Consider the following 15,377-nt stretch of genomic DNA (forward strand, 5'->3'; position numbering starts at 1 on the left):
GCTGAGACAGCATCGGGTCCGCAGGGAGTGGATTTAGTGTGGGACTGGTACACGGCGACCTACCGAGCAACGGAACTGTAAGTCAGACTTTTGTGCTCTTACTGGGGAGAAGAGGATTTTTCTCCATCGTCCGGCGCGAGCAGCAAACAGGCCTGCAACAAGTGTGAATGTGAGTGTGTGTGGGGCCCATGTGTGAATATTGTATGTTTAGTGGAGTTATATAACGTGTTTTGGAGTGTATATTAGTGAGTCACTTACCAAAAGGTGATAACATAAGTTGGGTTGTTTAATATAATTTGAAAGGGAATTATTTCATTTATACAGTGTATTTCATTTGGTTAAGGAATTGGAATATCATTTGAGTTTAAAAAAGGGATGTGTTGTACAGTATTTGTCTCTGCCCTTACGTTCAGTAAACGTTTCGTTTGTGTTAAAGAGTTGTCTGGGGTCGTTTCTTTACTGCTGGTTAAGTTTAACTTGTGTGTGGTAGAAGTATCGGATTTTGTACTCGGTATCGGCAAGTACTCAGATCCAAGTATCGGTATCGGATCGGTTTGAAAAAATTGGTATCGTTGCATCCCTACTTAGAGTGGATAGATTTCAGTAGCATTTCGTTATTCCTGTGTGTTTTTCTGGTCCTGACTGATTTTTTGAAGAACAGAGTGCCGAGAAATTTTCCTCCTGGACCCTGGGCTCTTCCTTTCATTGGCGATCTTCATCGCATCAGACCTAGCAGACTTCACCTGCAGTTCGCAGAGGTATGACACTATACATAAGTATAATATGTTATATTAAACAAATTGCTGACAGGTTAAAGTAGCACTCTAGTTTGACCGCTTTTAAAATACACATTTATTGTTCTCATTAGAGGATTAAACTTAAAGATTTTATGCTAAGTTTACAGTTTTTGATGAAGACACCAGGCCTGCCCAATAAAGTCACTCTGCCTCATCAGCTGAACTGTACTGATATATCAGTTATACTAATTGATCAAATGTGCAAGTTATATTTCGTTAATCGATTCACAATAGTTTTGTGCTTCTGTAGGTCACACGGTTCATTCAGCAGTTCATGCAGCTGGTTTTATAGCATTACCGACAATGAAAAAATGTCACTTCTGCTTTGCTTCTGCAATCAAACACAAACATTTTTGCACTTTTATAAACGTGCTCACATTTCTCTGCGGTACGAGTGTGCTATGCGTGTGTAGTTCTAAATCTGCATAGCGTGTAAGAGTATGGAGGGCTTGGAGTGCCAATAAATACATTATTAAATATTTAATTAAATGTATCATTAATGAATTAAAATGTTAAATAATTAAATAATAAAAATATTATTAATTAATACAAATAATTAATTAAAAATACATGAGTTAATAAATGCTTTAAATGATGATACTTGATTTTTAAGTAATTATTTATTTTTACATATGTATCATGTTGGTAATCACCTAGCAGCATGTAAAAATTACCTTGGATTTAACCTTAAGCATCATTTCATTTTCATTTCAGAACTGTAACACATTATTTATATCCATAAAAGCTGAATTATAAATGCCTAGCAACCACCTGGCAGTGGGTTAAAAAAAAAATCATATAACCAACATCTACCACCATTTTTTAAAAAACTTTTTTTCAGTGTGATTAGGATATTGTAAACTCCTGCAATAATACAGAGAAAACCCCAGCAACCATCAAGCACATGGCAACAAACTGCATTATAGCAGGACCAATCTCAAGCCGCACCAGGCTCGAGGATGGGTAACCATCTGCCGCGACTGGTTTGGGGTGAGGGGATGGAGACAGTACGAAAACATACTGTACAAGAGAGTCAGAGATTAATAAAAATGAATGTTTAAATGCAAAGTGATGTATACAAACACAGATGTCATCCTCACCAACACACCTGTCCACTCTCTGTGTTCAGTTTGCAGAGAAATATGGAAAGATTTTCAGCCTTCGACTCTTTGGTGGAAGAGTTGTGGTCCTTAATGGCTACAAGCTTTTGAGAGAAGCGCTGGTCCAACAAGGAGAAGACTTCACAGATCGTCCAGCAGTACCCATATTTGAAGACTTATTTGGGAATAATGGTGTTTTTTTCTTTTCTTTTTTTCCCCAAAAGAATCTCATTAGTAATTATTAGACCAGCAGCATCAGACTTGCCAAATCTGGGATATTAAGATGTTCTAATTAGTTCCTATTACCATTGTGTGTGTGTGTGTGTGTGTGTGTGTGTGTGTGTCCAAAGGTCTTGTGATGTCAAATGGGTATCGGTGGAAGCAGCAGAGGAGATTTACTCTTCATACACTCAGAAACTTTGGTCTGGGCAAGAAGACCCTGGAGTTATCCATCCAGCAGGAGTGCCAATATCTCACAGAGGCCTTTGCGGATCATCAAGGCACACACAAACACACACACACACACACTTAGAAACTGCACAAACATCATTACTCAACAAGCCTTTTACTGCCTCGTATTCTTATTGTCTCTTTATTCTACAGGAAAGCCTGTTAATGCCCAGCCACTGTTAAACAACGCCGTGTCAAACATCATCTGCTGTTTGGTATTTGGGGATCGATTTGAATACACTGATGAGCAGTATCAGTCTATTCTTAATAACTTTACCGAGATAGTACGCTTACAGGGAACCACAGTGGCACAGGTAACCTCCTTTAAAAAGGCAACAGCATTTATTAATCTTATTACATCACAACATGTCCTGAATACATATGTCATATATAGTTAAATAACAAACATCTCCTTATTAAATTCAAATGTATTGATCTAGAAATAATTTTGTTACTGAACATCCATAATTGGAAACTGTATTAATCGTTATCTAGATTAACCTTTAATTTCAGTGGTCACTGAAACATAAAATGAGTGTATAGAATCACCAAACTGAAAGGGTTTGTTGGCTTTGGTCTAAAATGAAGTGTAAAAGATTTTATTTTTCCCTGGACGTTAGACTTCCTTCACCATCTTTGCACCTGTGGAATTCCCCAAGACATGTTAATTCAGGATCCTTTGAGTGCTGTATAGAAATGCACAGGTAGAAATGTCACAATTGTTACCAGACCATCCAGGGGCGTAATTTCTAGCGGGGTTAGGGGGGTTATGACCCCAAGCCCCCCCCCCCCCCCATAATCAGACCCAACCAATATAACACCCCCCCCCCAATAAAATTATGAATTATCTTTCATAAATTTCAGGTATTGAAATGTTCAGCACAAAATTACACCAATGAGACCATGATATAATTTGGTAGCTGTTTTCCTGTTCTGTAGATGTACAACACAATGCCCTGGCTGGTGAAGTGGCTGCCTGGACCTCATCAGAAGATATTAACTTTAAAACGACACATAACCGATTTCATAAAAACGAAAATCAGAGAACACATAGAAAATTTTAACCCAGCATCGCCGAGAGATTACATCGATGCCTTTCTCATAGAAATGGAAGAGGTGAGTGTTGTGCTGTGTTTTCGTTTTGCATTTCAAATGAAATATGTCAACAGTCATTTATTCCTGTCTCTGGTAGAAGGAGGGCAGTGATTCAGTTTTTGATCACAGCAGTTTAAGTGCATGCACTATGGACCTGTTTTTTGCTGGAAGCGAAACTACAACCACTACTTTGAACTGGGGACTGCTTTACATGATCTGCTACCCTGACATACAAGGTGTGCATAATATCCACCATGCCTGCATACTGTGTAATCATCTTGCCATCACATATTGATTCTCGTTGGAATGAGAATTTTCTCCCCAGTTATCTGTGCAGCAGATGTGGTGGATTTTTGTTTGATATGTATAACTATGTAACTATATACACTATATATCTGTGCGCACTGAACATATATATTTTAACTTTCATGTAGAGTCTTAAGCACAAGACATTTTGCTTCACCGAGGTTTATTAAGTTGGTACTGTAACAGGGCAGTTAATGTAGGGTGAGAGTTCTCTTGAATAATTTACTTAATAATTAATTAATTTAACGTCTTTAATGCAGCACAACCAAAACAGTAACATTGTAATAGAGATCCTGAACACATCACGATAAAATATCATACAAAATACACACACACACACACACACACACACACACACACACACTCTGAACCCACACTGAAGTGTTTTTAAGCATGTAACCTGTGTATTATATGTTATAAGATTGTGCCACTTGCTGTATAAGATTTAATAATTAGGATTAATGTGTGACCTTTGACCATGTTGTGACCTATTGTCAGAGGCTAAAGCAAAGGGTTAACCTATTGGTGTCACTTTGGACCGGGCCCTCAGCCAGCGCCAGGTGTGAACTCTGGCCGCTATCTGACCCCAGCAGCTGTGCTGGGCGTGTGGGAAAGTTACCCAGCAGCAGGGGGCGGCGACACTGGTCTCTATATTAGGGGACCAGAGGACGCCCCCAGGGCTCTTTTCCTCCTGCTGCTGCTACCTGTCCGTCTCCGTGTTGCTCTGCTGTCTGTGCTTAAGGCTGTACACCCCGGGGTTTTGCTTTGCTTGCTTTCTGCTTTGTAATTTTCTTGCTAAATGTCTGTATGTATTTTTCCTGCTGTTCATATGATTCAGTGTATTAAACTCTGTTCCAAGAATTCTACTCTTTTACAGAGCATCTTTTTGAGTGTCTTGGTTTTAATTGGATTTGGATCTCCACATCGTTGGTGGAAGAAGGTTATCAGAATGGCTTCAAAATTTGCGACCACACAGACAGAACTCAGTTATTATGGCTTTTTTCAGTTTAGTTTTAGTTTTTTAGTTTATTTTCATCTTAAGCTTTATTTTTAAACTTGTTTCCTGTTTTCACTGTGCAGAAAAAGTCCAGGCTGAGATCGATGCTGTGATTGGTTCATCCAGACAGCCGTCTATGACTGATAGAGAAAACATGCCCTATACTGATGCGGTCATCCATGAGATCCAGAGAATGGGCAACATTATCCCCTTCAATGTGGCCCGCAGTGCAAGCAAGGACACCACAATTGATAAGTACACAATCCCAAAGGTACACAATCCACTAACAACTTTGGTGCCTTTGTTTTTTTCCTAGTCAGACTTTCTGGCTTAACATTTTAAACCTCCAGGAACCCCCCCACTCCCCCAAACATAAAAAGCAAATAAATACACAATACACAAATAAAAACAAAAACAAACAAACAAACAAACAGACAAACTGTTGAAACAAATTGATTATCACGTCCTTACTAAGTATTCTGGAGAACCTACACCTCAGCTTTATTTTGTCCATTTTGGACTATTGTTGATACTTGATGATGCAAACATTGTAGATTTTTTTTTTTTAAAGTTGCACAAACTTATAACTTTAATTAAGTAGCTGTTCACTCTAGTTCACACTAGTGTTTCAAGTATTGTATGGGAAAACAGAAATCATGTGTTGAACCTGTGTGAGCTTGAACCTGTAGGTGAGTGAGTCTTTCGAATATTGTTCAGAAAATGATCTAAATTCCTGATAAATCAGATGCATTTATTATTAACTGTAGTTATTGGCTAAAATATATGGAAATGGGATATCTGATATTTTTTCTTTCTTTTGATTTTATTATTTTTTTATTTATTACACTTTTGATTATTTTACAATTTTAGCATCTCATTTTTTTGTGTCATACTTCTTCAGGGCACCATAATCCTGGCTTCACTTGACTCGGTCCTACATGATGAGTCAATGTGGGAAACTCCGCACTCTTTCAACCCCGAACACTTTCTGGACCAGGGTGGTAAATTTTGCAAGAGAGATGCCTTCCTTCCATTTTCTGCAGGTTAGTTGGAAGTCAAAACCTTTTCCATTCTAAAAAGAGCTAAATGAAAAACCCATACTATGTCTTTCCTTGATATCATCTTGCCACCACAATGTCTTTGTTTGTGCAATATTAATCTGTGATAAAAGAGACTATTTTAATTATCAGAATAAAACTGTGTCTTGTGTATTCTCAGGTAAGCGTGTGTGTCTTGGAGAACAGCTGGCCAGGATGGAGTTATTCCTGTTCTTTACCTCCCTCCTTCAGAGGTTTTCATTCTCTGCACCTGCTGGAGAGCAGCCCAGTCTGGAGTTCCAGCTGGGAGGCACACGCTGTCCCAAACCTTACCGTCTCTGTGCTGTACCACGTTAAACCATGAATTATCACAAACTGAAAATGTCTGATTCTCAGCTTGATACATCACTCTTTTATTACATTTATCATCTAATGCAGTTTAGTTTTTTTCACTGCAAACTATAAAAGGAATCTGGATTAAAATAGAACGTAGTAGTGTTGGATTAAGTGTAGAAAACACTAGTATAAGGTGTCTATGGAACAAATCTCCTTCAACATTCACAATGACCAAAGTGGATGACTACAGGCATTTCTCTCAGTCAGCTGGTTGTGTTTAGGGAAAAAGCAGCTAAATACACTGAGACTGCTCCACGTTGTTAGTGACCTGTGGGTTTTGTCAAACTTGGAGCGAACAAAAGCAGAAAAACAGTAAAAGATTCTAACATTGAAATTCTGGTTTATTTCATGAATACAATGAAACATTTTACAGTCCACAGAGCAAAGTAGCATACATGATAAATGGATACACATAACACGGACAGTGAGAAGTAAAACCCATCGTCTTACCAGATGTTATATTCTGTAAACTTAAAATAATACCCTGAAATTAGAGTTTAGTGTTTTAAGTCATCTATTAAAAACCATGAGTCAACACTTCTTTCTCCCATCAGCATTACTGAACTGACACTTTAATGATGCTTCATATCACAGTCTTTATGATGAAAAAACATGTTCTCTCTTTAGCAGATGTCTGTGCTGTCACTTGTCATGAAAATCTCCTGAGCCAGGGTTCAAGCTTCCTCTTCAATCACCATTGATCATTATTAGGGCCCACAAAAGATTTGTCACATTATCCCCATAAACAACATGTTTTTATAGAAATGATTGTGACACAAATATTTAGATTCTTGTTTCACAATGTGCATGAACTCAAAACTTTAGTTTTATACTTATAAAGTATTAAAAAGAATACATTTATTCCAATGTATGAGCTACACTTCTTGTAAAAAAACAAAAAAAAGCTGATTGGAAATGCATTTAAAAAAAGCTCCTGCCATGACCTTCCTTCTGCGAGCACGCACACACACACACTCACACACACACTCATATAGTAGCACACACACACACACACACACACACACACACACACAGATAATTAATACACAGGATTGCAGCAGCTTTTGGATTTTTATTCTTTGTTGGATTTAATATGAACAGCCACATAAAATTCATTCCAATTTTTTGCCTTTGCTTCAATTAAGATGTGTCTTTAAATCTACCATACCTTTCTTTTTCAAAAAGTTTACTGACATAGTAAAGAAGTAGCTAGGGAACTCAGTAAGTATGAGCATCAATAGCTTAGGGACACTTTCTCAAATAAAGAGGATTTCATCATCTGCAGTTCGTGAAAAAAAGTGCCCCATTAAAAACAAATCAGCAGATCTGCAAAGTATGGATACAGACTCTTTTCAGCTATAGAGGTAGAGGTACGCTTCATGCACTTATCAACATACATTTCCTTTAGAGTGCATTGGTGCACACTTGGACATTTTTTATTTAGCATGGTTATACCACTGTGAATTTTGCTCAAGAGTCTATCATATGTTTAACATCCAGCTAGGATGTCAAACAGGAGTGAAAACTGAAAGCTTCCCAGAAACTGAAATTGTAATAAATTAATCACGCTAAAGCCGCCTCTACGTCATTTTGGAAAAGGTCCAGAGCCTTTATACACAGCATATGCCAAGCAGACTCAGTGCGAGATAAATAATATGTAGCCTTTAGAATTTAACATTTACATTTGAAAGAGACACACAGGTCAGTAGCTACCTTCGCTATTGTCTCTAAACATTAAGATCCATAAAAAAAAAAAAAAAAAAAAAAAAAAAAAAAAAAAAAATCAGTTTTACCAATAGAGGACCCGTGAAACGAGCAAAGCTGGCAGTTCTGAAGAGCGGTGCACGCTCTCATTTCACAAGTTGGCCTACGTTTTCCAGAAAGACAGAAAGACCACACAGTTAAAACCTGTAAAAATGCTGAATTAAGAAAAAAAAAGTTTCACACTATATTTCACCAAGTTAAAACAAATCTTCTAACACAAACATTTATCTTTCAGATCAGTGTCTAAGAACAAAGTCTTTCTATAGTGTTAAGATAAAAAGACAAAGTAATTCCTGTTTGTATAAATTCACACTGAAAACCAAAACGCACACAGCGGTTGATAAACAAAATTAAATAATGCGTTGCACATCTGTGTTTTAAAGAAGGCATGGGAAGTCAATGCGTATTTTGTTTTGATAATTTTAAATTTAACTGGAAATTTACGCGAACTAACGGCACTGTTGTTAGGTGAAAGGCCTTTTTGGGGATGCAAATATTTGATGAATGGGATATCATAAAGTTTGATCTCTAAGCACTCCATCTCCCTATTCACCATTTCTTGACATACACGGCGTCTTAAAGTCTGAAACAGTTAACAATGCGCAGTTGTTAGAAACAATGTGACAATGCAACACGGTTTTGTCAGGCGCTTAACTAACCGTAGAAAATCTGCTTGTAAAACAAATACACACGCAATTTGTATACATTTTCCCTGAAAAAAACAAAATGCACACAGCGGATGATGAACCTAATTAAAACGCGCCCCCCGTAGGAGAAGACAGAGCATGCGCAGTGGGGGCTGCTGATGATGAGGTGGCTGCCTGGACCTCACCAAAAAATATTCACTCTGACCCAAAAGATAATTGACTTTGTAGAAGTCAAGATCAAAGAACACAGAGAAAACCTCAACCCATCATCACCAAGAGACTACATTGATGCTTTTCTCATAGAAATGGGGGAGGTGAGCATTTTCAAAATGTGTTCTTGTTCATTTACATTTTCTAATGAAACATGTTTCCCACTTCTGGCTTTTGTGTCTCTGATAGAAGGAAGACAAAGATTCTGGTTTTAGTCTCAGCAATTTGTGTTTTTGCACCCTGGACTTGTTTGGTGCTGGAACTGAAACCACTACAACTACATTACACTGGGGACTGCTATACATGATCTACTACCCTGACATTCAAGGTGTGTGTATGAACAATATTAATCCTGAATACACACTTGTGACCATCTGTCTATTAGATTTTTTCAGGGTTTTCTCACAGATCATTCTTGTGTTGGGAGAGAAAGATGTGTAAATTTTCCCCTAAGCAGCAAAAATATCAGTTAATTTTTTTAATAGTGCCAATTTGCGACAACAGCCACCAGTTCATTTTCTCACTATATGCAGAGAAAGTCCAGGCTGAGATCGATGCTGTGATTGGTTCATCCAGACAGCCATCTATGACTGACAGAGAAAACATGCCCTATACTGATGCGGTCATCCATGAGATCCAGAGAATGGGCAACATCATTCCCCTCAACGTGGCCCATGTTACAAACAAGGATGCAATAGTGGATAAGTACACAATCCCAAAGGTACACAAAGCAATTGTGAAGAGGAATTTTTTTTTAAAGTACTTTTGCTTTTTTAGTTTTCAGATAGATTTTGAATGAAAAACTGTTGATTGACCTAAACAAAGTTTTTTTTTTGAATTCAAGAACGTCCTAGACTACAACTGCCTGTTGTGTTAAGTCTAACAAGCCTATATGTCATGCGAAAAGATGGAGTAATGCAATCCATCTTGCAAAACATGTTTATGCTTGAAAATAAAAGCTAGAGCACGAATGAGAATGGGACACAAATGAGATGCTGAGACATCCCAAAATATACTTGGGGCTTTTCAATAGTTTATTTCAATTCAATTCTATTTAGATATCACCAAATCACAATAACAGTCACCTTGGGGTGCTGATTATTGTTACATTCCAATAATCAGATGTCCCCTTTTAAGTAAGTACTTGGGAACAGTGGGAAGGAAAAACTACCTTTAAACAGGAAGAAACCACCAGCAAAACCAGCTTCAGGGAAGGGCAGCCATCTGCTGTGACCAGACAAGGGGTGAGGGGAGGAGAAAGGACAAAAGACACTCTGTGGAAGAGAGCCAGACATTAATAATAATTAATCATTAAATGCAAATAAATGTATGAACACACAGAGAATGAAAAAAGATGAGTGAAGAAGAACCACTCAGTGCATCGTAGAAAGGGAAGGATTTTAAATTGAATTCTAGATTTAACAGAAAGCCAATGAAGAGAAGTGAATATGAATGAAATATGTTCTGTCTTCCTAGTCCCTGTCGCTACTCTTCCTGCAGCATTTTGGATAAATGCTTGCTGAAGGCTTTTCAGTGAGCATTTAGAGTGACCTGGTACTGATGAATAGTCGACTGTAGAAGTAATAAATGCACAAACAATCAGCAATACCAGAAACATGTATGACAAACTGACTAGAACGAATGCTAAAGAGACACGATTACATAACACCACTAACTGGCTGTATTTTCTCAGGGTACAATGGTCATACCTGTTCTAAATTCGGTCTTAAATGACGAGACAATGTGGGAAACTCCAAATTCCTTCACCCCTCAACACTTTCTCAACCAGGATGGTAAATTCAGGAGGAGAGAGGCCTTCCTTCCTTTTTCTGCAGGTTAGTCAGTTGTTACAGTTCATCAAAATCCAGTTAAAGGATGTTTAACTTCCTAGCACCTGGCGTCCATATATGTGGATGTCACATTTTGGATTGTCTAGACCAAAGTACTAAATTTTGCTCTACAAGGGACTGATATCCACTTGCGAGGATGTTATACTGCCACTGTTCTATCGAAATTTATAGCAAATGTCCTCATATTTGGATCTCATTTTTCTCAGAAACAAAAGTCAGGTAAAAAAAAAAAAAAATCAGGGAATTCTTTTTTTTTTCATCAGGTCCCAATCAGCCCAAATAGCAAAGAGAAATTAAAAATGCATGCCATGAAAGAGTTCGGGTCTTAGGAAGCTAAAACCAAGTGCTTTAAAGAGGCAAAATTACTGAAGGAGAATGTCTTGATGTCAACCGTTTGCCTTAGCAGCCATTTACAATAACACTGTTAACTATGCTGAGGATTGGTATCTTCTTTGCATCTGTATTTCATTCCAGCAGTAATCTGCGATCAAAGTGATTGACCTTTAAATTGTGTGAATAAAACTTATCTGTCTCATTGTTTATTCAGGCAAGCGTGTGTGTCTCGGGGAACAGCTGGCCCGGATGGAGTTATTCCTGTTTTTTACCTCCCTCCTTCAGAGGTTTTCATTCTCTGCACCTGCTGGAGAGCAGCCCAGTCTGGAGTTTAAGTTAGGAGCCACTCGCAGTCCCAAACCTTACCGCCTCTGTGCCGTGCCACGTTAAACCACCAGTTCTTGTAATCTGAGCACATATTTTTGACAGCACAATGAATCCCCTACGAATCACTGTCTTCCATTTATTACATTTATGTTGTAATGAATGATGATCTGCTATATTACTATTTCTTTAGATTAAGGTGAATTGTTATTTTTCATCCTCTCCATATTAAAATATGCAGTAAATACATTCTCTTTCAACTTTCTTAAAGTCCTTTCAAGTGCACATTAAATTTATCAGACCTACCAGACTCAATGTGCTGAAATAAATCACACTGTCATTAGGATTTGTGTTCAAGGTTACAATATAGTTTCAGAATCAGGTGTGACGGGTGGAGTGCAGTTAGTTTCAGTGCTGTTTATCAGTTTGAGAATGTATGATGTAATCTGGATACTTCAACTGGGTTTTGTGAAAATAAAATTTCAATAAACACTTTACTCTTTATTTAAAGGCTTTCAGAGTCGCTTGCTGTCTTCATGAGTCAAGCACCACATTCTGGCATGTGAAATAAAAAATAACTTATTTTGGTTGTAAATCAAACCTTTGCCTTTTTACACAGAGAAAACATTGTAAAGTGTTCTTTATCTTTATATACATGTGCATGATATCTAGTAACCAGTGAGAAAAAAAAAATCACCAAAACTAAAGTAACCATGGTGAGGCAAGTATTTAAATCCTGGAGGTATTACTGGAGCAGGTTTAGAAGGTTAAGTAGTGGGTGCATTGTACGTTTCAATCCCAGAACTGAGAAAGTGCCTTCTTCAGATTCCTCAGAAGCCTCTGACAAGAAAAAATCAAGTTCTAGGAACATCTACAGAAACTAAGGGATCTGGTTAAAACATCTTTCAGCTAGTGACGATTTCACTATGCTTATATGTGCTTTCTAGAGAAGTCTATGTTACTGTATGCACCTGTGTTCCATTTCCACTTATCATCTATGATGTTATGGGTTTTAATGGAAATCTATAAATTTCACCAATTGCTGGAAGCAAGCAAAATAACCTATAGTTTTTTATAAATCCTACTACACTATATTTTGTTTGCTGCCTTTCCACAGTTTTACAAATAAACTAAATGCATGAACTCAAGTGATTTATATAAGAAAATTTTTCTTTTTTTCAACTCACTTACATATTATTATTTTTTCATTGTCTTAGAACTAGCAATTAGTGAATTGAATCGTCTTTTATTTTTGTATTGATAATGATATATTTTTTTAGTTTCAGTAGGCCGTGAAATCCGAGGATTACACATCAGATGGTTTCTCATACAAATTAAAGTATTTTACTTCTTGGAAAGAATGCTAACTAAGTGCTGTACACCACCACCAATCTGCAGTATGTGTTCAGTTTGCAGAGAAACATTTAAGCACAATTCCTGAAAATTAATGTATAGGTTATTTTGTTATTTTTCACGTTTTCATCAAACCCATTTTGGTCGTGGGGCGTGGATACGTCTTTAAGACACTCTGGCTAGCCCAGCCACACCCGACAGCTTATGCACAAAACAGCTGTGTGTGCGTGTGTGTGGCAGTGGCAGTGGTGTCCACTTGTGGGAGCTTGTCTTGGCAGCCTCCCTGCACTCAGAAAAATAAAGGTGCTAACTGGAATCAAAAGTGGTTCTTTAGACGGATGCCATAGAAGAACCTTTTTTAGTGCCACAAAGAACCTTCCAAACAATGAAGAACCATTTCTTTCAGTGGTTCATTAAAGAACCTTTTTTAAAAATGGTTCTTTAAAGAACCATTTTAAATCTTTCAAAATAAAATTTATCATAAATTGAATTTGAGTTGGGTAAAATAAATACGAGCACAGCATAGACATATATTAATGGTTTATTGCCACTTCGTAGTATACCAAAAGACAAAAAGGCATTTTAACCCTCAGCACAACATCACTACTAATACATGTCACATATTAGTCATTTAAATAGTAATAATTAAATATTTTTACTATACTACAAATAAATATATACAAATACTATATCTATAGAAAACACGACAATTAATACATGAATTGTTTAATTAATAAAACATCAGAAAGTGATGAAAACTCATTAGAAATAGCAATAGCTTCATAACAGACCAATAAATCAACACATTTTCATCAGCAGATGTTTGCATGTTCACTAAAAATATTTCAACAACAAGTTTTTGATTAAAATTATCAATGAACTTCAGCCTTACCTTACGTAAGGTAAGTTTCATGTTGGACTCATGGTCCTTGTTAGTCCAGTTTAGGACAATGTCTCTGACATATGTATCATATCAAATATATGTCATATCAAAACAACCCCACACCTGCAGTTGTTTCAGTTTTTCCTGTCAGCTGGTCAGTGTTTCCTGTCAGCTGGTCAACCTCCCTCAGGCGGTTATCCATATCAGCCATCCAAATGACAAGCTCCTCCCTTTGTGCTTCAAATCCCTCCCACTCTGAGACAAGGAGCTGAGAGAAGAGAGTCAGTTATAAAGAAGAGAGAAAAGTAAAACCCTCCGCAGAAGGTCTGACTCGCATACCTGCAGTTGACCTGTGATGGACTCCAGTTTGGCGTTCACGTCATCCCAGCAGCGGCCGCACTCCCTCGCCAATGCCAGCAGCCGTGTCTGCAGGGTGCCCTGGAAGAGCCGAGTTAACGTTCGACTTCTCCTGGTCAGGCTGTCCAGCTGGATGAGCCGAGGTCTCGCCTCTCGCCGCAGCCTCTGAACACACAAACACAAATTGCATCTGAAGCAGGAGGTGCAGATTTTTTTTTTGCTATTCTTTTCTAAATCCAGGTTTGATCACGTGGAGATATTTGGAAAACCTTTTTGGCCAGCAGATGACTGTTGCCTTGCAGAAAGTCAAATCAAATGTATGCGATACACAATCAATTCACAAGAACACATTATGAAAAAAGTCCCGTTCTTGCCTGATTTCAAGTGAATTCTGCATCAAAACAGGGTGACAGAATTAAAACGAGTGTTTGCAGCAAATGTGAGCACAAAGCTTCACTTTGTACAAACCTGCTATTAAAGTTCTCCTCTATGCCAACGACTTTCCTCTTTTCAAGGCACAACTTGGATCTGTTGTACAAATCTTATGGATACACACTAAATGAAACAAGTGTGCACGACTTCAGATTCTGATCCCTCGTCCTAATATGGTCCCAAAAGGCTCACAAAAACCAACATAGCAATAGCAATAAAGCAAATGTTGAGGCTTCAAAATACAACGTCCATAAACCAATGGCTTACATGGGTTTTATCATAAGGGTGATAAATATACAACATATGGTCTTAAGACTAAAAGTATAATACTGATTTTAGTCTGAGAGATTTGATGTTCATTTACCTGCAGATGCACTATACCTGCCTGCTCCGTGGTTTTTGACGCGGGATCGATCAACTGCAGACCAGACAACAAACGACAGAGGCACCAGACGAGTGCAATCAAACGATGAGTTTATTGACACAGGAGAGGAAACATCAGCATATGTCTTCCTCTGACAAAAATACATTGAATGCTGGTTTTATAGCATAGAAAATTAACGCCCACACATACACGTCAATACAGGTCAAAAATACATTGTTTACAGACATGAGCACATCTCGTACATCTTAATAACTATAAACAGTCATATAACTTCTCTTTTCTATAACACCTGCCTTTTAAGGTAATAAACTTCAAGCTTCGGGATCGTTAAGAGCTAATAATTGACCCTCATCACCAATCACTAAGTAGACTGAATTGCAGCAAGTCTCAAAAAGAAGCAGAAGACACTGGGGCCTTCGCTCAGGCCTGCTACTAGATTAATATGTGTATTGTAAGCATGCATGCAATTAACCTGCTATGTTCTCATCTTCCCTCAACATGTATCACCTGGACACTCTCACCAGTGAAGCTTAAAACCCCTCTTGGATGGAACATCAACTCTAAACAAGCACAGATATGCATTGTGTATAGAATGAACTCAACCTGTGAATAGAAAGGTCACTATGATGACAAACATATTCAATGCAATATGAACCCTATA

The 15,377-nt window shown here is 37.7% G+C and overlaps 2 protein-coding genes across 6 annotated transcripts in view; both read left to right on the forward strand.

The window, feature by feature from the left end:
• LOC100701255 (cytochrome P450 2J2) overlaps nucleotides 1-15,377 on the forward strand; it is a 102,494-nt gene that overhangs the window by 72,189 nt on the left and 14,928 nt on the right. For 3 of the 5 annotated variants that reach the window (XM_025903209.1, XM_025903208.1, XM_025903210.1), the window contains 5 exons: nucleotides 1,927-2,089; nucleotides 2,248-2,397; nucleotides 2,501-2,661; nucleotides 3,287-3,463; nucleotides 3,540-3,678. In XM_025903209.1, coding sequence (XP_025758994.1) covers nucleotides 1,927-2,089; nucleotides 2,248-2,397; nucleotides 2,501-2,661; nucleotides 3,287-3,463; nucleotides 3,540-3,678 — 790 coding nt within the window. Of the gene's footprint in view, nucleotides 1-590; nucleotides 759-1,926; nucleotides 2,090-2,247; nucleotides 2,398-2,500; nucleotides 2,662-3,286; nucleotides 3,464-3,539; nucleotides 3,679-4,828; nucleotides 5,017-5,646; nucleotides 5,789-5,963; nucleotides 6,534-15,377 lie in introns of those variants that run through there. The other 2 variants (XM_019351315.2, XM_025903207.1) reach the window with 2 other exon arrangements.
• Nucleotides 8,748-11,614, forward strand: LOC109196843 (cytochrome P450 2J6). The gene is made up of 5 exons (XM_019351328.2): nucleotides 8,748-8,903; nucleotides 8,989-9,127; nucleotides 9,333-9,520; nucleotides 10,493-10,634; nucleotides 11,197-11,614. Exons 1-5 carry the CDS (start codon nucleotides 8,748-8,750, stop codon nucleotides 11,370-11,372), a joined length of 801 nt encoding a protein of 266 aa, XP_019206873.1. The 3' UTR covers nucleotides 11,373-11,614.

The sequence above is a fragment of the Oreochromis niloticus genome, linkage group LG23 (assembly GCF_001858045.2).
Source record: "Oreochromis niloticus isolate F11D_XX linkage group LG23, O_niloticus_UMD_NMBU, whole genome shotgun sequence".
In the NCBI taxonomy this organism is placed as follows: Eukaryota; Metazoa; Chordata; class Actinopteri; order Cichliformes; family Cichlidae; genus Oreochromis; species Oreochromis niloticus.

Coding starts and splice junctions, on each gene's coding strand:
- LOC109196843 (XM_019351328.2), top strand. CDS start 8,748: ATGATGAGGTGGCTGCCTGGACCTCACCAAAAAATATTCACTCTGACC. Junction 9,128..9,332: donor CTACTACCCTGACATTCAAG/GTGTGTGTATGA, acceptor CACTATATGCAG/AGAAAGTCCAGGCTGAGATC. Junction 10,635..11,196: donor CTTCCTTCCTTTTTCTGCAG/GTTAGTCAGTTG, acceptor TTGTTTATTCAG/GCAAGCGTGTGTGTCTCGGG.